The 22,464-nt window shown below is 43.8% G+C and overlaps 1 protein-coding gene across 1 annotated transcript; it reads right to left on the bottom strand.

The window, feature by feature from the left end:
- Nucleotides 1–9,814: 9,814 nt before the first annotated feature.
- Nucleotides 9,815–22,458, bottom strand: GMFB (glia maturation factor beta). The gene is made up of 7 exons (XM_008637310.2): nt 22,448–22,458; nt 19,832–19,928; nt 19,382–19,431; nt 18,395–18,444; nt 17,299–17,381; nt 15,979–16,052; nt 9,815–13,641 (listed from the first exon to the last, which is right to left on the bottom strand). The coding sequence occupies exons 1-7, from the start codon at nt 22,448–22,450 to the stop codon at nt 13,570–13,572; spliced, it is 429 nt and encodes a 142-aa protein (XP_008635532.1). The 5' UTR covers nt 22,451–22,458; the 3' UTR covers nt 9,815–13,569.
- Between the last annotated feature and the right edge of the window lie 6 nt (nt 22,459–22,464).

Below are 22,464 nucleotides of genomic sequence, written 5' to 3'. Positions count from 1 at the left end.
AGCCGCTTCTGGTGCTCCAGAGCCTTCCCAGCTCCATTCCCTTCCCTGGACACGCTCCAGCCTCTCAATGTCCTTCCTGAACTGAGGAGCCCAGAACTGCACACAGCACTTGGTGGCCTCACCAGTGCCCAGCTCGGGGGAACAAGCACTACCCTGATCCTGCTGCCACACTATTGCTGACACAGGCCAAGTGCCAGTGGCCTCTTGCCCACCTGGGCACACCCCAGCTCATGTTCAGCTGCTGTCAACCAGCACCCCCTGGTCCTTTCCCACTTTCCAGACTCTCTGCCCCAGCCTGGAGTGCCCCATGGGGCTGTTGAGACCCAAGTGCAGGACCTGACACTTGTTCTTACTCAACTTTGAATAAGACTGTTGGTCTAAGCCCATCCTGTCCAGGTCCTTCTACATGGCCTTCATGCCCTGTAGCAGATCCATACTCCCACACAATGTGGCGTTGTCCACGCATTTGCTAATGGCAGACTCAATCCCCTCATCCAGATCATCAATAAAGACATTAAACACGACTGGGCCCAGCACTGATCCCTGGGGGACACCACCAGTGTGCAGCACCATTCCCCGCCACTGTTTGGGCCCAGCCATGCAGCCAGTTCTTAACCCAACCTAGAGTGAACCTGTCCAAGTCATGGACTGCCAGCTTTTCCAGGAGTTTGTGTTGAAAAGGAACTTAAAAACTATCAATTTTCAACCCAGTGCCATGGGCAGGTACACCTTCCACTAGACCTGTCCAACCTGGCCTTGAATACTTCCAGGGATGGGGCAGCCACAGCTTTTCTCTGCAACTCATGCCAGGGCCTCACCACCCTCAACAGGAAGAATTTCTTCTTAATACCTCATCTAAGTCTTCCCTCTTTTAGTTTACATCCATTCCCCCATGTCCTATCCCTACCTGACCATGTGAGATTCCCTGGTCAGCGCAAGCTACATCTGTAGAAAAGGGAAATAGCAAATTTAGGAAGAAATGGCTGGAGAGGGCTGTGCTGTGTGTGCCCGGGGGAAGGGAGGGCTGGTCATACAATCCCAAATCGATACAACTTGGAGCCTGCCCAAAGGAAACAGCAAGATGAGAAAAGAGTTTGAGGAGAAGATCACCCCACTCTCCTTCCAAAGGGTCACATAAAAGTTGTTTCAGTTTAAGCAGTGACACCATGCAGTAAAGGCAAGCCAGGGTGACATTGCTGCAATCATTTCCTCTGGAGCAGAGTGAGGGATGATTTCCATAAAACCAACAGCTGCCAAATGAAATAATATTTTCCGGTGTTATCTGCTGGAAAGCTTTATACACAATTAATGGAGTGTCACAATGAGAGATGAGCAGAAACTTTATTTCCTTCACCAAAATACAGGAAAAACTGTAGCAAAAGAGCAGTCTTTAGGAAATCAGCTGTTGCAAAGATAAAGTTGATGTTTCGGTGTAAAATCACTCATCTCGTCCACAAATTACTCTCAATAAAACCACAGTGGTGTCATTATACCCCATGAAACTTTGATGTGAAACCCAGAAAACAGATTTTAAAATAAATTTTAGTGAAGATGACCCCTGCACAACCTGTTCTAGTGGAGGCTGTCCCTGCCCATGGCAGGGTGTTGGAACAAGATGGGGTTTGAAGACTCTTCCAACCCAAACCAGTGTCTGATTCTGAGATTTATTAGAAGGTAAGACAACACAAGGCCAGGAGAGTGTGGGGTGGGTACTGCAGCCCAGGCAGCTGCTCTGAGCCATTCCCAACTCTGTCCCAGGAGCCTTCCCATCGCTTTGCAAGAGGGATAGACAAGATGACCACTGGGCAGTGAGAACATCAGTAAAGGCTGAGCCTGTTGTGGTTTCCTTCCAGCTCAGGCTGACAGGATGTGGTTAGGAAGAGAGGCCCTGGCAGTGCATCACAGCCACCTCCCAACCACTCCTTATCCCTCGCTCCTGAGGAGCCAGAAACAACAATTTCTGCAATTCCTCTGCAATAACTTAGCTTTCTTCATGTAACTTGGTGCTTCTTTAGCCTTATTTGTTAGCAAATTGTTTATTTCTTACTTGGAGTACCCTTGAGCTGCACAGGCACACTTACTCCCACAGCCATTGGACTGACTGTGCTAGAAAACCTGACATCCAGCATTCAAACTCTCTGGTTCAGGCTTTTCCAAAGCCATCCAGGAGGCCAGTTTGCATTAGAAGAGCTGCGGGAGGTAGAGAAACAGAGGATGGGTGCAGAGATCCTCTTATACCTTGGGGCTGGGGAATGCTGGTTTTCCACTGCAGTTTGATCCATTCAAGGTAGATACTTCTGTACTTGATGATTTCTTGTACATCAAAATGTTGTGCAACAGGGATGTGCAGTATCAGAAGTAAAAGGTGTGTCAGCCACATACTTGCATTTGCAATTAATCCTGGTTCTGCCTCAAGGAATGCAGCATTTTATTCCCTCGGGTGCTGGCATACCATTCAACTGCAATTACCCTGTCAGGAAATGCGGAAGCAGCTGTAATCTTGCACAACAAAGATTTGTGCACTGAAGGATTTCTTGTATCATAGATTGGTTTTTGTAAGATAACACAAAAGGAAGTGAAAAGCAAATGCTGTAGAAAAGGGTCTAATTAATTCTTATTTCACATTCATTTGGGATCTCAAATCAAACAATGACTGGGTATTTTCTCTGATTAAACTTTGTAAACAATGTCAGGAAGGCACAGAGGAGCTCTTAATGCACTTTCCCCTTCGTCTGGACACACTGAGTTTAATCCTGATTGGAATCCCCAGGGAAAATGTCAGTGTCTGTTCACTTCATCTTAAATCCCTCTCAAGTACTTGTCCTTATTGGAAAACAGCCATATAATCAGTCATAATTCAGTGTGTTACAGGCTGTTCATGAGGAAGATTTTGGCAGAGAGCTGTGAGGAAAGATTATGGAGCAATTTCTTTGAATTATCACGGTAGAAATGCACAGGTTAACCACATCCTTCGACATTAAAAACTGTCATTTCAGTTATAGATATCAAGGAGAAATCTAATACAGTTGAACTTGGCAATAAAAATCCCGCTGACTTTAATAGACTTGGCTTACTGGGTTTTCAGGAAAGGAAAAACGGAATATTTATCTACAGTTTAAGGGGCTCATAAAAAGGAGGGGGAGGGACTTTTTAGACAGGCAGGGACAGGACAAGGAGGAATGGCTTCAAATTGATAGAGGGCAGGGTTAGATGGGATATTGGGAAGAAATCCTTCCTGTGAGGGTGGTGAAGCCCTGGCCCAGAGAAGCTGTGGCTGCTCCTGGATCCCTGGAAGTGTCCAAGGCCAGGCTGGATGGGGCTTGGAGCAACCTGGGATAGTGGGAGGTGTCCCTGCCCAGGGCAAGGGGTGGAATGAGATGATCTTTAAGGACCCTTCCAAACCAAACCATCCTGTGATTCTGTGAATTTAGCAGAGACTCTCTGAGTATCTGTAACAGAGTCCAGCCAAGGTCACATTCCTGCACACCTGTAAATACACATCAGGAGCAGCAAGAGCACAGAACTCACCCACTTACCTCCTTCATCCACTAACAGACATTGGTTCAGTCTTTGATCAGCAGCATGAACAGATCCCTGCACTTGTAAGTGCCCCAACTTCCCTTCCACACCAGCAAATACCCTTTCCTGTTGCACTAATTAACTCACCTCCAGAATCCTTGCTTAGGCTCTCCCATTTAGTAGTGATCACATAAACAAATTAACATTATAAATTCCATTGCACATGAAAGCCAGTCTCAAGAGAAACAATCACATTTAAAATCCAATTTCAAAACACAGTCTCTGCCAGGCATCTCACCACGACTCGTTACAGAATCCCCCCATGGCCTCAATCCCTCCAACATTCACGGTCAGATGGCAACAGTTTTCATTTAATAGGCTAAATACTGAATACTCACCCTGTCCTCATAATAACAGGGTTTGTTTTTCTCATGCTGGGTAGCGCTCCAGTTAATGGCTGTCCGCACAATTTTGAGTATGATAACAGTGTGTGGACAGAAAAAGGGTTGTATTTTTAAAAAAAAAAATTATAATTCATTTCAGGATTTGGCTGCTCATAACAAAGAGGGGTATTTTCCAAAACGTTCTGCATTAGCCTAGCTGTAGTACTGGTGACTCCAAAAATGTCACCCTTAGTCCTTAGCTCTTAGAATCCCAGAATCCCAGAATGGCATGGGTTGGAAGGAACCTTGAAATCCTCCAGTTCTACCCCCTGCCATGGGCAGGGACACCTTCCACTAGACCAGGTTGCTCTGTCCAGCCTGGCCTGGAACACTTCCAGGGATTAACATCCTTATTGTTTCTGCCCAAAAGGAGGCAAGATACACACAACTTCAGCTTTGTATCAGAAAAAATAAGCTGTGGAGGGCTCTGACCTTGGTCTTCCTGTTCTCCCACAGACATTCCTTGTGGCCCTGAGTAGGGCACCTTCAGGCCCAATGTGTATTTACACACTTGAATCACACTAAATTGGATTTCAAAAGCCTCCATCCACATCTAAATTCCTTCACAAATTTTGCTTTTGATCTCTCCAGCTACATCTGTATTATCAAATCAGCTCAAAGCTGTACCAGTGCTAGAAATCCACCCCACTGGTTGTTCTTGATATTTAAAGCCCAGCTCTGCTCGGTCCCTGTGTCCGCACCAGTTCTCCCACCAGTAACCTCAGGCACGGGGAGCTGGGTGGAGTGGCTGCCTCACACTCCACATCCACAGGCCATGTGGATGAGGGCACAGAGCCAGTACCTCCAAGATTTTAGGACTAAACCACAGGAATGAGGCAGCAGCACTAAAGATGCAGAAGTTTTCTGTAGATGAGAACGGCTTTGTTCACCTCCCAGACAGGGAAGGGGGGCTTATATTAAACTGTACTTACAGACCCTGGAATGGGGCCATCCAAGGAAAGAAGGGCTGTTGAGTGGACGCTTCTATTTTTCTATTCTCTCAGTAATACAGCTATACAATTTGTTTTGTACTCCTGAACCAAACAATTGCACATTCACAGTTGGAGGTAGGGTATAAATATTGTCTCTGGCTGATCCCTTGATCCCGCCGTCCTTGCTGAATTAATCACACTCACAGATCAATCCAGGATTTGTTGCTGGCAGAGCAGATGGCCAGGCAGACTGCAGTTGTGAGCAAGGCGGGCACGTTCTCCTTCCAATTATCAAGCAGCATTTTCCAACAGTATATATTTAAAATTAGACATTATTTTGAAGAAACGCTAGATCCCGCCTGTTCCTTCTTCAGCTCCATGGGGACAATGACCCCTGATTTTTGCTCCAGTTCCATCCTCTAAGGCTCACTGAAAGTACAAGATGGCTGGTGCCCCTTTCAACTGAATGTTTTCTGCCCCATTTTCTTCTGCTGTCTTCCAGTTTTCCCCAGAAACGAGGTGACAACACCAGCAGCTGTTTGGCACAAGGATTTCAAGGGTGCATTATATTAATTGCTGAGCTGAGGGCTGCAGGAAAGGGAAGAGAAGCTCCATTCATGGGGCTCATGGCACAGAACAGCAGGAACGGGGTAACAGTGTGTGCCTTTCAAACAGCCTGTATGGGACTTCCCGTCCCAGGAGTAAATTTGCCGTGAAAGACAGACGTGCTGTTTTCCCAGTGTTTACATCTGTTCTGCATTCAGAGTCCCTCTGGATGATAATTGCTCCTGTCTCCCCTCTGTCCCCTGCTGAGGAGCTGTGAGAGCTGTCAGGGGAGTTTCAGCCGAGCTCCATCACGTTCTGTAGGAGACACCTCACACTGCTCCAGAGGTGAACAGGGCTAACCCAGAGTGTGTCTGCAGTCCTTGAAAGAATGAAACATGACAGCACAGTCCAGAGGAGACGATCCCCCTGCGGTGGGACACAATGGGCCACTCTGATTAACTACATCTGTGCAAATGCATTGAAGTCATCCCCTTCACTTCATGGCTAGAGAAAAGACAGGGAGGGTAGACAGATCACAGCGAGGCTGCCCAGGATGCTGCCCATACACACAGCATCAGACAGTCCATTATCCATGCAGGATCACAGCATCTTAACAGCACCCAAAGGAACAGCAGATACGGAAAAAAGCCTACAAGACCTGGGAGGGGAACAGTGCCCAAGTTTACAATGATGTCAACTTGGAATCATGGAATCCCAGAATGGTTTGGGTTTAAAGGGACCTTAAATATCATCTGGTTCCAATCCCCCTGCCCTAGGCAGAGACACCTTCCACTATCCCAGGTTGCTCCAAGCCCTGTCTAAGCTGGCCTTAAACACTTCCAGGGATGGGGCAGCCACAGCTTCTCTGGATAATCTGTGCCAGGGCCTCACCACCCTCAGAGTCAAAAATTTCTTTCAGGTATTCAATCTAAACCTACTCTTTCAGTTTGAAGCCATTCCCCCTTGTCCTGGTACTCCAGGCCCCTGTAGACATTCTCTCTCCATCTTTCTTGTAGTCTCCTTTCAGGTGCTGGAAGCCTTCTCTTCTCCAGGCTGAACAATCCCAGTTCTGTCAGTCTTTTGTCAGAGCAGAGGTGCTCTATCTCTCTGATCAACTTGGTGGCCTCCTGTGGACTCACTTCAACAGGTTGATGACATGCCAGCAGTGTCCAAACCACCACTAGAGAATATTCACTGTTTAGTATTTCACCCTTTGCTGCTTCCCACAAAATGAAAATTTGGTGTTAATAAAAAACTTCAAGTATGCAACTGCTCAGCCTTATGCTCAACCTTTCAATATCCAAACCTGCCAGATGCAAATGTGTATTAATTGGAAAAACTAAAAGCTAAAGCCAGGAACTGTATTTAGAACTGCATTTATTTAAAAAATTCTAGAATTGACATTTCCAATGCCTTGGACACAGCACAAAGCAAGCCAGTCCACTCCCTTACTCTGCAGCTCGAGAGAGGATGCCAATTCCCCAAGATGTTGATCCCAGATATGTATTTTTAGAACTACAACTCCTTTTCCCTGCTATGCTGTAGGAACCTATACACCTGCATGTCTGGCAGTTCAAGGCTGCTCTTCAAGAACACCAGAGCTGCCTCTCAGATCCCAGAAAAATTCTCTCTTCCCCAGTAGTTATCATTTAAACTGTGTGCTCAGATCAGCCTGAAGGCCAGCTCAGCACCCACGACCAATTCCCTGGGCTCAGTTCCCTTCTGGAGGAGGTGGGAACAAATGACATCATCTCCACAGCTCTTCCTTTGCTGCCAGAGAGAAGCAGTTACCTGCCCTAAGGGAAGCCCCTGCAGAGAATGTAACCAAACTGGAGTTACATGTGTAGAAGCCAAATCCAAGCTCTCCAGCATTTATAAGCCCCTCTGTGCAGGCTTTCCCACAGGAAGCTGAGCTTAATTTTTTTAGACCTTGTAGTACATCACCAAAACTGCAGCTGACACTGATGCCATGATGATTTTTGCCTTTTCTTTTAAACCCCTGTTATACCTTTTTACAACTTCTGTATTCCTAGTGCTTTTTGCCTACATTCTTGGACTTGTTTGGTCAGCTAGGAGACTAAACATTTTAGAAGCTTCGTAGCTAGGGATCAGTGTGCCCCAGACCCCAAGGTCCTCTCCAGAATACATTTTGTAAACTAAGATAGAACCATCCAGGGGAAGGCTCCTTGGGGAGGGGGGGATCATTCGAGCCTCTCATTGGGGAATTTTTGATAGATGTGATAATTAGTAAGTCCTATAATGTTATACCAGATCTTTTGGGAGTGGGCATTGCAGTGGGCACTGAGGTGCATTCGACCTGGATGTGTGCACCTAAGGATCCTTAAAATAAATACCAAGGTAAAATCCCTTTTTCCCTTCTAACCGTGTTTGACTCTTGATTTTAAGACCAGGAAAAGGCATCAACACAACTGTGCCAACTAACAAGTGCAGGGGATGACCCACCTGCCACATCTTCAGTTTTGTTCCAAGGGGTGAGGACCATCTTAAATCCTCACCCCTGCCATACAGGAGTGCAGCTGAACAGATTCCAACCACTCTTACACCCAAGGAGCACCTCATGTCCTTCCCATAGCCCCACCAGCCCTCCCTCTCAAGGCTGTTTAATATCCATTCTGTCTCTCAGTGGCACCATATCAGAATCTCACCTGCCTGTGCTTGGCTTCCCCCCCTCACCTGCACCTAAACAAGCTGCACCAAAAGGAAGTTGCAGGAACTTCACCTGTGAGGAGCTTGGGGGAGCCAGCTTGTATTCCAGTCAATCCCATAAGCCATGGAACAGTAGGCACAGGCATACTCACACACTGTCACACACAGACAGCGATTGCCCCAGCTTCCATCCCCAGAAGTGTTCCAAGCCAGGCTGGACAGGGCTTGGAGAAACCTGGGATAGTGGAAGGTGTCCCTGCCCATGGCAGGGGTGGAACTGGATAGTATTTAAGGTCCCTTCCAACCCAAACCACCCTATGATTCCCCTTCCAGCTCCTCCAGAACAAACTACAGCTCTCCTCCGTATTACTCCCAGACACCCTGCCAAGCCATGGGATCTCCTTAGCAAACTCCCAGCCCTGTGCAAGCCATCTCTTCACACACCTTGGAAGGGAAAGCACCAGCTGCGAGATACTCAGGCTGCAGGTACACTGCAGGCTTGTCCTGCTGTGCAGAGGTTTCCCATTTTGATTCCTACTCCCTCTCTTGCTTTGATTTTAATTACCACTCAACTGACCTTTCCATCATAACTATTAGAAGCCAATGACCTTTCCTGAATGGAAGCAGCTGCCCTTCACTTCATATCCCTGGATGTCCTGGCAATTTCCTTTATTCTGCTGTTGTTTTTACCGCCTGTGATGGGGCAGTACCAATAAAATATTGCCCATTTCCTAGTGAAGCACACTCAGTGACCAGCAGAGAATGCCAAAGACCCCACAGGTGACCCTCTCCCATGGGAGAGATATTTATTCCTTTTTTTAAATCTCCTTTTCTGGAGAACCATTCTTCTCCCACAGCAGCTTTTACTTCCCTGAGCTTTTGGCAACAGATTTTGCCATCTCAGTGACAGAGATGCCATTGAGGAGCCAGATGTGCTGAAGCAGCTGTGCCTTTTCTCCTTCACAGAGTTCTCTCACCTGGGAGCAAAGGGGTTTATTTCTATCATGTCTAATCTGTGGCCTATTAATGCTGTTCTTCAGTGTTGGCAGAAACAATCTATGTCAGGTGCTGAAGCTGAATTCCTTGCATTATAGTTGGCAGTTTTTTCAACAATAGAAGAATCAAAATCTCCGAAGATCATGACAGCATGAAACAGCAAGAAGGCAGAAAAGGAGTGCTTAGATCAAATTAATGCAGTGGTCTCTTGGGCAGGAGATGAGCCAACAACTGTGGGAAGGTAAAAGTACTAAGTTCTTCTGTCTCCTTGACAGCTACTCTGACACTGTTCAGGGGGCACCTGCTCTCTGTATTGTATTCCACAGCTCCAGGTTCTGCCAGGAGCCTTGGCCTCATGGAAGAGGTGGAATAGGGAATTTTATGCGACACTCCAGACTGACATTGAGCCCCACACTGCCTTGCACCTCACCTGGAGGCAGTGGGAGGTCTGTGACACAAAGGTGCAAAGCAGCAGAGCACAGGAGCTCCCTGCAGTGTTCCAGCAGCTCCTCTCCTCCCCATCATACAGATGGAAACAGGAATTATTTTAGGTAGAACAGCAAATGAGGGAGCACTCAAGACTGATGATAGGGTACAAGTCCAAAGCAAACTCCAGGAAGCTGAGAAAGAGGAGGAAGGTGATACCAAGCAGTACCAGATTTCCCCTATCAGACAGGAACCACTTTGCAATTAAAACAGGGCAACACCACCTCTTAATGAAACATTTTATTTAAACCAATACAAGCACCATGCTTAGCAAAAAAAGATTTGGTTTAAAGTAAACATGCAATGTGAAGTAGCAGAGACTTAACAGCGTATGGAAATTGTACTGGTTACTGGTATTTTCATGGAACTGCCAAATTCTCAAATCTGGCCGTGAACCTCTCAAACCTTTTAAGATGAGTCTGAACCACAGAACAAACACAAGAGTTTCACCGAGCCCCTTCTCATGTCCCACCACGGCTCCATTTCACAGTCACTACATGTATGTATAAAAAAGAAGTTGCATGATATTTATTTTTGGAATGCACTGAAGTAAGGAATTGAATTCTCTTCCTTCTGCCTGTTTGAGTCAGACCTCTGTCATCAGTTTAACATAGTTTCTGGACCAGCTATTTTACAGTTAAAGATACAAAAATGGAATCCTGGTACAAATGCAAAAGATGCTCCTTTGGAGAAGTGAAAAAGGTGTCAACACCTGCATTATTGCCTCCTTTAATAGATCAGAACAGTATTCATGATACTAGAAATACACTTAAACCATCAAATACCAGCATTTACATTTTTTGTTAAAAATATTCAAAACACTACAAGTCTATTTCATGGGCTGACATGCAAACTCATGCTTTAATTCAGCTTACCATCAATGAATAGGATTACAAGAGCTGTATCCCAGCCATCTAGTCAATATTTAAAGCAAACCTGATTAATTGTGGCAGAAGTCTCCCTTGGAGAGACCTCTAACTCCAGACCAGGGATTTTATGGCCAACTTACTAACTCCTGAAAAATAGGAGCTCCCAATGGAAAATGCTGACTCTCAGACCATTAGCTACAAAGGCTCCCCTAGGTTAATTTATGTTGTCCTTTAGATTCTCTCTTTAGAGGTCTGAAAATTCAAGAGAAATGTGTGATTACAGATGGGCAACTCACCAGCAAAGCCCAACTGGAACATACTGGCCTGAATGTGGACTCATCTGCCTCCCACTGAGCCTAAGGGGGCAGCAGCACAGAACACACAGTTCTACAGATAAGGTGGGGAAAGGATGTTATGAAAACAAGGATTATTTGTGCAGGAAAGACCTGGACATAATGATGTCTTTGTTTAATCAAGTGTTAGCACTACCTGCATCTCAAGAGCCCAGGACAATTAGCAGCAGCCAGCTGTGTCAAAACACTGCATTAAGACCAAGGAGAACACAAACAAGGCTGGAACAGCAAACACCCTCTGCACACACGTCCTCCCAGTACCTGCAGCTGCTTCCACAGCTCAGCCAGGGGAGGGAGGAACAGCTGCCAGGCAGGGCTGGCTGAAGAGTCATACTGGTGGGCTGAGCAGCATCAACAGCACCTTTCAGGAGAAACTGGGCTTTAACACTCTCATGAGGATCTGTTTGCTTCCTGCAAGGCTGGAGGGGCAGCACCCAAGGCAGAAAGTGCTTAAGTGAGGCACGAGAGCATGTGAAGTGGAAGAACTCAGCTGAAGATTCAGCTGTAAGGAGCAATGTTTCCTTGGCAGAAGGTGGAGCAATCCAGAGATGAAAGGTCAAATTCAATCATTTCATGCAGCAGCTCCTCCTTTCCCTCCTGACACAGGCCTCTTGTACAGTTATTTTTGTGCAGACCTGTGCAGGCAGCAGTTGGCTGCTGGCAGCCCACCAGTGTACAAAGTACAACAGACACGATTAATCCAGTTTTTCCCCACTGCAAATCAAGCTGAACATTCCAAGCAGCAGCCTCCCTCTTGCCCACACTGTACTTTGACATGCCTCACCTTTAGTACAATCCCAAAAAAACCTCAAAAGAGATTCTAGCTGTTTCTAGACTGATGCTTGGAATGACACTATCCTTTAAGCCAAAGTCTTATTTATACAATGTGTGTCACAAAAGACATTGTTTTTATTGATCTGCAGTACAGAATGATCAAGCAACAGTTTCATAATCAACATTTTTTCATCCAGGGAAATAAAATTGTTTTTCCAGTTCAGTATGTTAACACAGAAATTTAATTACAAGCACTTCTTTCCCACACCAAAAGATCGATTTAATTGGACCATTCCAACATGTATTTGGAAAAGCTCCTCTCAAGTCAGATTTATATACAAATAAATGAGCAATAACATCAAACTAAGAAGAGATTTGCCTACACTGAGGACCTTTGCAAATAAATTCCTTGTGATCTTGCAGGAATTAGTGTTTTAACACTAACACAGCCTACGTTGACAAATGAAAAATAACCCCACTTTCAGCAAAGGTTTCACAGCATGAAATACTGGCCTCCAAATTTAACACTGCATTCCTTCCCAGCGAGCAGATTGGTTGGGGCAGCCGTATTTTAAGGTATGTTATCAACAGGAAGCTGCTCTTACGCAGATACTCGTTCAGTAGCACAACAAACACTCACGAGCAAGATAGGGAGAGACTGTCCCATGAGTGCTCCTCCTGCCACGGCACGGGCTGAACGTGTCCCACATCAGACAGCTACTCTATTCAATATAAAACAGACCTGTGAAAAGACTGGTCATTTATAAAAGTTAAATACTATTTTCACATTAGATTTGCTGTTTCGAAGAGATGAACCGTTAAGTAGATGAAAATCAAATGATCACTTATGCAAAAGCTTCATCTGGAATGTAATTTTGACCAAAAAGCCGTTAAGAAAGTTAGAGATTGTAATTAAAGTACTCAAAAGCTATGTGTGGCCAACTCTTGTAACAAAAAGCTTTTATAAATTGTTCATTATCATGAAAAGCTTTAACCTCCTGACTCCTACAAATGGAGCAGATGATTGGAATTTCAAAGAAAATGAGGTTGGCTTTTTGTTTTAACAGATGTCAACTGCAGCACGAGGCACTAGGAACAAATATTACTTGGATTCTTTAACAAAGTTTTTACCAAATTTGTAAGAAGTGGCAGTGTAAAATTCTCAAGTCCTTTTAAAGCTAACAAATGAAAGGCACACAGTATCACCAGGTGTTTAGATAACAGGAAATGAGCAGAGGTAAACTTCTCAACAGTGTCAGAATAGAGATGCAAGAAGAAATCTGGTACAAGAGGAACCAGAGTTGTAGTTCAGCCCTTAGTTATCAGATAGTTCCTGTGAAACTGTATTAGCATGAGAACTGGACAGTCAAAGCTTTGCCCTGAAATTTAGAAAGATTGACTCAGGCAACTGAGGAATTACTGGAATGACAAAAATTAGTTCCAAGAATTTGAGACAGTTCACATGGACTCGATGGAAAGATAAATGGATGGATTTGCTGTACAAGGATTTTGATTTTTAATACTAAACGAATGCTTCCAGGGAGTAGTTTTCAAAATTGAGAAGACATTAAGTCAAAAAATCGGGTAAGTAAGTGACAGTACACAAATTCTGCATAAAAACGGCTAATGTGTGTCATAAGGATGTGTTTGTAGCTCAGAAAAAGTTAGCGTCAGCTTCCAAATGATGTTTGTACACGGTTATAAATCCAGAACTGAACTATTTTAGTTACAGAAATATTAGTCACAGGAGTGCAAAAGGAGTCCCTGCAGAGGAGTATTCCCTTTTAGCAGGTACAAATAAGGAAACACCTGCAAAGATTTGTTACTTCAAGGAGACAGACCTGCTATTCTTTGCACAAACTCTGCACAAGAGAGATACTGCAGGAGACAGCTGTGAATACAGTGCATTGCTTGGGTGTAAGTATTCATGTCTGGTTCCAGTATCACAAGGATGGTACATAAATACTTAGAACAGAGGTTTTCCTTAGTGGAAGAAGCCCAGTTTCTCACGCAGCCATTCTTCAGTTAGGTCTTCTGTATTCCTGATTTCGAACACCTAAACAAAATGGCATTGCATCAGTTCCTGGGGTATGGGACTGGAAAGGGATAAGCACACAATGCAAGCAGCACCTTTCCACACACGTTGTCTGAGCTACGATAAACCAACCTACAATTTTTAGGTGCTTTCTTGAAAGCACCAGATCAGTGGAAAATACACAAGACTAAGTGGCAAAGAACATCACTAACTTAAATAAGAATCTCATAATTTCTATTTCTAGGCTTTACTCTTGTCCCTTAAGAATATGAGAAAAGCACATGTACTACATTTTAAAATAACCCTGAAGTGGCCCCATCTCACATGCATTATGTCAGCAAGATGGTATTTTGAAGAACACAAATTAATTTAATGTCTAGGTTGATTTAAGCCCAAAGTTCAGCAATTTTGCTCAGTCCAACACACAATTATTTTTTCTTTGAACTGAAATAAATTCGTAATATCCAGTAGCATACTGTTTTACCTGTAAAATATCTCAAAATAGGAAACTTGGGAAAAATACCCCAACAAAATCCTGAAAGCATAGAATGGGTGGGTTAGAAGGGACCTTAAAGCTCATCTCATTCCAATTCCCCTGCCATGGGCAGGGACACCTTCCACTTTCTCAGGCTGCTCCAAGCACCATCCAACCTGGCCATGAACATTTCCAGGGATGGGGCAGCCACAACATCTCTGGGCAAAACCCCCAAAACAACCTGAAAACAACCCAAAGCTTTGAGAAATCTTAAATGAACCTGTAATGCAGTTCTGAAGCAGAAAACAAGGTCCAAAATACCAATATACTCCTTACATTCCACCTGGGCAAGTAACTGGCTGGGGTTTGGGGTTTTTTTAAGTAGCCTGAAGAGAAACAATGTTAATTCTGCATTGCCCACAGGTGTCCATGAGATGCCCACAGACAGAAGTCAGGTAGTTTTACAAATTCACAGGCCTTCAAAATGGAGAAACCCCAAAATTCAGTGTTACAAGAACAGAACAGCTTAACAGAAGCCAAGCTAATATGCGAGTCACTGGAGACTGATTAGAGAACTCAGCTGAGTCATGTGCAAAAATCACACGGAGGAAGTCACAGCATGAGTTAAAATGAAACACAGCTCAGCGAGTGGCAAGAATAAAGCATATTTGAAGAGCAAGCAGGCAACCCCAACTGGAGACAGCCTGTGTTCTCCTGCTTCAGGAGGAGGATGAATGATCAGGAACCTTTATACCCAGTCATGGACTTGCATTCAAAAGCCATTCAGGCTGAATTTCTCCATTTCAGAGGTGTCAGGAACTCCAACTGAACTACTTCCCAGGCTTTCACCTTCTTCTCACCCTCCTTTCTTCTTGCTTACTGTTTTCCAGTAAGCTTGCTTACAGTTCTCAAGCCTCCAAGACGCAGTTTCAACAGATCTAAAAAAAGATTTCTTGGGGCTGTGCTGATTGTTTTTACCATCTTCTGCTTCCTTCCTATTGACTCCTGTGAACTTGAGGTCTAATTTAAAACAGAGGTGTCTTTTCTTAAAAGGTACAGCTGGAAGAAGCAGAAGTTGGACAGGGCTTGGAGCAACCTGGTCTGGTGGAAGGTGTCTCTGCCCTTGGCAGGGGGTTTGAACGAATGAACATTAAGGTCCTTTCCAACCCAAGCCATTCTATGATTCATAGTTCTCTTACTGGTCCAACAGACATTTTTACTGGGATGTTAAAGGACTCAGCAGGATAGGGAAGACCTAAAGGGAACAGTGCTGTTAGAAGTGCTGAAGTCATTTCACATGGTATGAAAAACCTGAAGCAGCTACTGACTCTATTAAGCTTTACTGCTTGAGGCTAAAAGGAGTCTAGGTGCCAATTAAGCAAAGATTTCCAAGATCTCCAAAATGAAAAACAGGTGACATTTCTTTTCTAAAATATACGTGCAGCTAGGCCTGGTGAATGCAGTGATTTCTTCTGGTGCCAGTACTGGAAGAACCCAACAGAGGAAGAAATTGTTCATCACTTGGCACATGTCACTTGTTCTGCAGGCTGTTCTGCAAGCATCCAGCCCCAGGAACCAGCTACACTGATCTGTTCCACACCACACTAAGGCTTCAGTCTATTCTTCCCATCAGTAAATTCCTCCCCCACAACAAAGATGTCCATCCTACTGAGGGATATTTTTGTTTTAGAGAACACTGTTCCTCCTGGTGTTTTAGGGTATAGAAATCTCCACACATACTCCTCGTTTAGTGTTCCTAAACCAGGCTCTGTTCCCTGTAATCACAAAGTCTCACAAAACCCTTCTTGCCATCAGTTCAAGCAAGACACAACACAACAACCTGCAGTGAAGGGGGAGAGAGTTATTTCAAAAGCCAGTTATACCTTAGTGAGTTCAGCTGTCTGTACAAGCTTATTCTTGCTTCCAGCATACATCATCTGCTGCTCAGGCTTACATCCTGTAGTTATGGGGGGGAGAGGGGGGAAAAAAGAGGGTTTGTTTCATTATTTTGACTACAACACTTCAAAACTAAGGTTTTTTTTAAAAATCCAAACTGAAAGCTAAAGACATTCACAGACAGATTCTCAGGTAACTACAGAAGAATATGCTCAGTAGTTGCTAAACTCTTTTATATACCTAGTTACTCTAGCTCTGAAAAATGAAGGGTAAAACAGCACAATCTTCTTCCAGGAGATAACAAGGATAATCCAGTAATACCAGCAAGCTACACTAATACAGAACACAGATGGAAGCCCAGGAGCAATTCAGCTCTGTAAGCCCAAACCAAGACCCAGGTTATTTGGCTTCTATTAAAATTACACCGTGCCCTGTGCAGGTGAGTTGATGTTGAGGGTTGCTGTGACACAAGCAGAGCATGCTCTATACTGCTCTCGGCAAACTTGGGATGATCCAGGATGAGAGTCTGTTTCTCCTGGAACAGTCTGTTCCCCCAGCACTTTCACATGCTCAGATCTGGGTTAGGAAGCCCTCTTTTCCTCCTTTTCACCCACAGCTCTGATAGTCCTTTAGACTGTCCCCTCACAGCACTGTTTGAGGGGCAGTTGAGTAGAGCATCCTCTACTGCTGCCCACTACATCCAGGCCCCCTGAAAACTCTCATATCTCATCCTAACCCTCTTACAGAGTCCTGTTCCTTTCTTGGGTAGAATGAAAGGAATAGCATTCTAAGACCCTCACAAAGAAATGGGTTCCCATGTTCTTCTGAGATGAGAGGAATTTCTCCCCTCCCAATCACTAATATCTGAATAGCAAGAGTCAGGTGAACAGAATCCCTCAGGAACAGAGGTGGTGTCTCTCTCCACTCATTTCCTGAGCCTTACAGGGTCATGTTTTGAGGATTCCCCAAGATTTGAGCAGTAAACAGGTTAAATTAGGTTAAGCCTCCATGAGTAGATGCAGAGTGCTCCAGGGCCTGTCCTTCAGAGGAGGGTGAGCACACTGAGAACAGTCATATTTAGGCAGACACCTTTTGGCCAGCTAAGCAGGAAACCAACACTCCAGTTCAGCCTTCAGAAGTGGAAAAGAGAGAATCTCTTCTATCATACATCTTAAGTGTCCTAAATGTGAACCTCAAAGGCAGGAAAACCTCCTTGAGAGCACTAAGCACTCAGTTTTATCTTCCCTAGAAAATAATATTTCCAAATTTACAACACTCAGTAGCTACCAATCACAATGTTCACTCACCAACTGGACTGGAGAAGATAAAGCACAATGGATAGGAAACTCTTCCATCTTCATGCTGGTACTTGTAACTATACACAATAAATGTTTTTTCTGAGGTTAAAGAAACTAAGAAATCAATTATTTTAGTAGGATATAATCCTCAGTTATCAGAGCCTGATGCAGGCACAAATAAGTGTTGCATTTTAGATGATGTTTTAATTCAGTAATAATAAACTCATTGTTCTGTTTTCACTTCCACATCTGACTTTCAGAACTGGCCCCACCTCTGTGTAAGGGCTGTCTCTGTAGTAATGTTTCACATCAGAGCTAAAATCACCCTCTCATCACAAATATTCCTCTCCCAGCTTGGTAAAAATACTTCCACATCCACCAGTGTGGTTTTGGCCTAATGAAAGTCCAATTCTTTCTTTGCTGACCAAGAACTTCATTGTTTCAGGTGTTTTGCTGAATTTGAACCACAGTTTTAGCCACGACTTCTGTTCTACAGCCTCCCACTGCACTGTGGGCATGAAAGAAAAGATTCAGAACGGCACAGGGAATGGTGCCAGCTGGCTTTTGAAGCTAATAGGACAGGTATTTTCTTCACATATAACTTAAGTACCCCTTTTATTTCAATAGTTAAAGAGTAATTTACTTGACCCTCTTTTGTTCCTTTTTTTTTTTCAAAACAGGGATTCCTCCCTGGATCATATCCCAGAATCAATAACTGCAGCAAAACAACAACAGCCACATCCTGAGAAAGTACCAAAACAGATCCAGAGTTACACAGGCAGATTCCTATATTTAGAAGTAGCCACCAACTGGTACGTTTTACTCACTTCTTTACATTAACAGCAGCGTGGCTTTGCTTTACTTCCCCAAACATTATACAGTCTAAAATGAAATAAAATGTCAGGAAAGGCTTAAATGAGTCATTGTTTCAACAAGTGGTACAACAGTTCAGTGCAGCCTGAGAACTGATCCTTGGGTTATTTCACAAATAAAGGATCAGCAAGATCACACTACAGCAATTATTGGCCTAAAAAGGTGAAGTCCAACATTTTGAACAGCTTCCAGGAGTGAGTAAGTCCAAATGGCAGCAGCATAAGAAGGATATCGAGGTTGTCTCTCGGGCAGCTCATCCTTTAGCTCATCGGGAGAAATACCCTGGTGACATTAAACACAAGCAATATTTGAGCAAGTATCTTGCACTGGAAGGTTAAAGCAGAATAATGGGCAGTGAAACACCTGTAAGGCAGATGTTCATCTACAGGTCAACTGATAAGGACCTCCCAAATTACTAGAGCAGTTTAGGAAGACTTGTGTGCCAACAGACTCCTATGACTAAACACAGAATTAATGTTAACATGAATAATCATCCCTATTTTAGGCATAATGAGTTTAGCAAACATTTTTGGCTCTAGTTGGCTATGCTGGCAGCTACCATGCTTTGCCAACCCTAGTGCTAAACAGAAATAAGCAAGCACACATCATAAAGTCAGTTAAAATCAGCTACATAGATCAAAAGTTTGAAAAATTCACTCCTTCCTCTTTCAGCAAACAAAAAAGAGTCCCCATTACATCTGAGTGTAACATTAACATCTACATTCTAGGGAACAAGAGCTATGGTTAATGCTCAAATCCCTGGGAAGGATTTAATTTTGCCCTATGGACCATTAAGAAACACCACACACTGGGCTGACCTTATTTTGCCACCCATCAAATTTAGAGTCTGCAGGGGATTAGCAATCCTGCTTCTAATTGATGGCAGACCAGCTCAGAGGCAAATGTGCAGATCTACGTGGAAACACAGCAGAAATCTCTTCAAAAAGCCAGCAGGTGCCAAAGATGCTTTTTACATCGTTAAAACAGCTTTAAAATAACCTTTTTTTTTGGTGCAAATAATTAGTCAACTCAATTGCTTCTGCATAGTTTCACTATTAATGGTGCTGTGCTTTACATGCAGAGTGACCATGCATTTAAATAAGCTCATGACCCAAATTAGATTAAGAGTTTGATAACAATTTGAAACTAAGGCAGTACCTTAGAGACAACAATACATTGCAGGCTGAAGATACTCTTATTTACAATTCATTTAACAAACCTCATGCTCCTCATCCAGCACCACCAACTGCTTATCCTTGTCGATTTTCACTATAAATCAAAATAAAACACAGATCAATGTTTTTTTCAATTGATTTATACAACGGATGCATGAAGCTTTTTAGCACTCAACAATTACAGTCCTTGTGATTCTGTTTTGCTTCTTCAGTGTATCCCATGACTTCCCAAAATCATTTTACAAACAGTGGTAGACTCTGAGCCATAATTAAATATAAATACTCTGGTAAGAGCAGATGGAGACTTGCATCCTAAGAACAGCATTGTTTTAAGATTGTTAAGATTACAGACAAAATTGGAAGTGCTGCAGCTCACAGAACAAACACCCTCCTGACTCATGTTTACCTGTTACAGCAGCAACGTTACACAGGGAAGAAAAGAGGTGAGAGAGAGGATTTTCTGACAATTTCTGTCAGGCATGTTTGGAACTTACTTATAATGGCAGCATTGTTGGTCTCTTTGCGAAACCGGAATTTTCTCAGTTTCTCCACCAGGTCTTCAGCAACATCACAAACCACCAGAGATTCGCTCTGCAAAGAGGAAATGGCAGAGGGAAGGGAGAGATAAATCCTTCTAGAAAGTGAAACAGACAAAAAAATCCCTGTGTCACACACATCTGTGCATAAAGCCTACTGACATTGGCCTGCATGCAGCTTGTCACATAAGCCAGGAAAAACATGGGTGAAAGCAAGATTTAAAAAAAAATAACAAAACACATTAACAGAACCTTTATCTGTTTTAATTTCCCTCTTCAAAGCCACACAGTTAACTAGGAGTATTTCATTAACTACTCCTGAAGTGGGATCATTCTCAGAGCTCTTAGAAGCAAACTTTACACTTCAGAAGTAGATTTTACACTTCTACACTTAAAAGTAAATTTTACACTTCATTTTCCAGGCCTTGAAATAAGGGAGTCCCTTAGAGTGGCAGCAAATGGGATAAAGTAATTTAAGCATTTAACATAATAGGAGCTACTATTAATATTTAAGAACATCGTCCTTGTTTATTTTTACCCACAAAAATATTAATTGAACTTCTGAGATTTACACACACAGCAAGGGTTTCAGACATTTTAACCAAAAAACATGCAGCATTTTCCCCCTGTGCACACCAAGCTCTCAGCAGAGATGCTCAGATACCATATTAGTCATCACAATGAAGATGAGGAAGGAAGTTACTGTTTCACAAGCAACCATGCAGGTTATCTTCCCTTACACATGCAATTTCTGAACTGCACCAAGCCAAGCACTGCCATTTCCTGAGCAACATTTTATACATACAACCAAGGGGTTCATGCCAGCTTGATAAAGAAGTTACTAAAAATCTGCAGTTTATACTGTATTTGTAAACTCCCATGGCATCGAGACCTTTGTACCGAAGTTAACTGTATTTCAAGGTTTCCTAAAAAAAATTCCTCAGATAAAAAAAATGTGCAAGATCACCTATCAAAAGCTCTAATAAAGAGCTCTTGCATTGAGACAAATCACTGCTTTTTAATAAGAAGAATGTTACTATTTAAGCTCTCAGTTCTGTCTCCTCGTGTTCAACATTGTGAGATTTCCCTCAAAAAGCAGACGGGTGGCTCTGCTTCCCCACTTCCAATACCCCGCGTTTGTTGTTGCTCCTGAAAAGATTTCCACCTTGGCCAAATTCTGGCACACAGTCTCATCACTCTGCTTCCTCTGGACAGCTGGAGAGGAAATCAGGCTCTGCTGTGACAGCACAGCTCAGGTACTGCCTGTGCAGCCTCCCTGATTTTGCTTGTTTACCCTAAACGTCAAAGACTGTTCTTGGCTCCCTCTGATCAACAAGTAGACCCCTCTGACCCAAACAGGTTGAATGCGATGATCTCAGAGGGCTTTTGCAACCTAACTGATTCTGTGAAATATCCCTAATACCCAGTCTCACTCATTCAAGAAAAAAAACATAAAAAATATTTAAAAAACTAAACAGAATTCAGGGCTGCATTTCACAGTTGAAGTTGTATTTCATATAAAATGTCACTAATACACACTCTCACTAGCCCAGGAGGAGGTCTCAAATAAAAAACCCAACAGGATTCATGGCTGCATTTCAAAGCTGAGGTTATATTTTATACGAAATCCTCTTTTGTGAAGGAAGCTTTTCTCCCAATCCTCTGGGCTCGCCAGCTTCTCCCTGCAGACAAGCCATGCTCTTGCTCACACCTGTGCAGCTACACAAACACAAATCCCTGAGGGAATCTGAAGGAAAACACTTGGTAACATCAGATTCAGACTGTTTATCGGAGCTAAGCCAGCTCACCACCGCTTGGCTTAACAAAAACTCAAGAAAGCCGAGGCAGGATTGTTGCACAGACACGGACACACCGGCCACCACCACCCCTTGGACGCTGCTGCTCCCTGGACCGTCCTGTTCAGATACGCCTCGGGACAGCCGCTCCCCTCACCATCAGGCTGACAAGTGAACACCAATTTCCCAAATGCGCCTCAAAGCACGACTCTCCTTTCACTAGACAGGCACACAGCAAAACAGCCTAAGATTTGATCAAATTTGCTTTGCAACTGCTCCGTCAACAGGAGGGTTCACCTCCCCAAACCTTTACTAAAAGCAGCATGCATGACTCTTCCTTTTCCACAACCATTTCTTTACCCATTAGCCAATACTAATGCAAAGTACCCCACAGCATTCATCCACCAGTCCATGTTTCTCTTGGTCTGTTCCAACCAGCAATCACAGCTCAAGTCCAAATTCACCACTCGGGTGAATTAGCTCAATAAGCAACAATCAGACGTTCTTATTTATAACATTCTTCACTGAATTAGCTCGAAACATTACAAGACAAGCAGCAACCACGTACGATCAAGCCATCAATCGTTTCACAGACACATAATCAGTTCCTCAGAGGTCAGATCACGCGTTTTTCTGTTGATTATTCTATCATTTCCCTACCGAATCTTTCTGAATCAGTTAACTATGCATTATCTCAGCGGGATGAGCCCCCTCCCGGCCGGATCCCCCCCATCCCGCCGGATCCCCCCTGAGGGAGCGGCGCGCGCTCCCCCCTCACCATCTTGGCGCGCGCAC

The sequence above is a fragment of the Corvus brachyrhynchos genome, unplaced genomic scaffold (genome assembly GCF_000691975.1).
Source record: "Corvus brachyrhynchos isolate BGI_N302 unplaced genomic scaffold, ASM69197v1 scaffold245, whole genome shotgun sequence".
NCBI classification, from domain to species: domain Eukaryota; kingdom Metazoa; phylum Chordata; class Aves; order Passeriformes; family Corvidae; genus Corvus; species Corvus brachyrhynchos.
The sequence above is the reverse complement of the archived record's forward strand: the minus strand, read 5'-3'. Positions and strand labels throughout refer to the sequence as shown.

What these genes read in the sequence shown, in the direction of transcription:
- GMFB (XM_008637310.2), bottom strand. An exon ending in CAACAATGCTGCCATTATAA is followed by an intron (nt 19,432 to 19,831) that starts GTAAGTTCCAAA and finishes TTTGATTTATAG; the next exon opens with TGAAAATCGACAAGGATAAG. An exon ending in AGACAGCTGAACTCACTAAG is followed by an intron (nt 13,642 to 15,978) that starts GTATAACTGGCT and finishes CATTTTGTTTAG; the next exon opens with GTGTTCGAAATCAGGAATAC.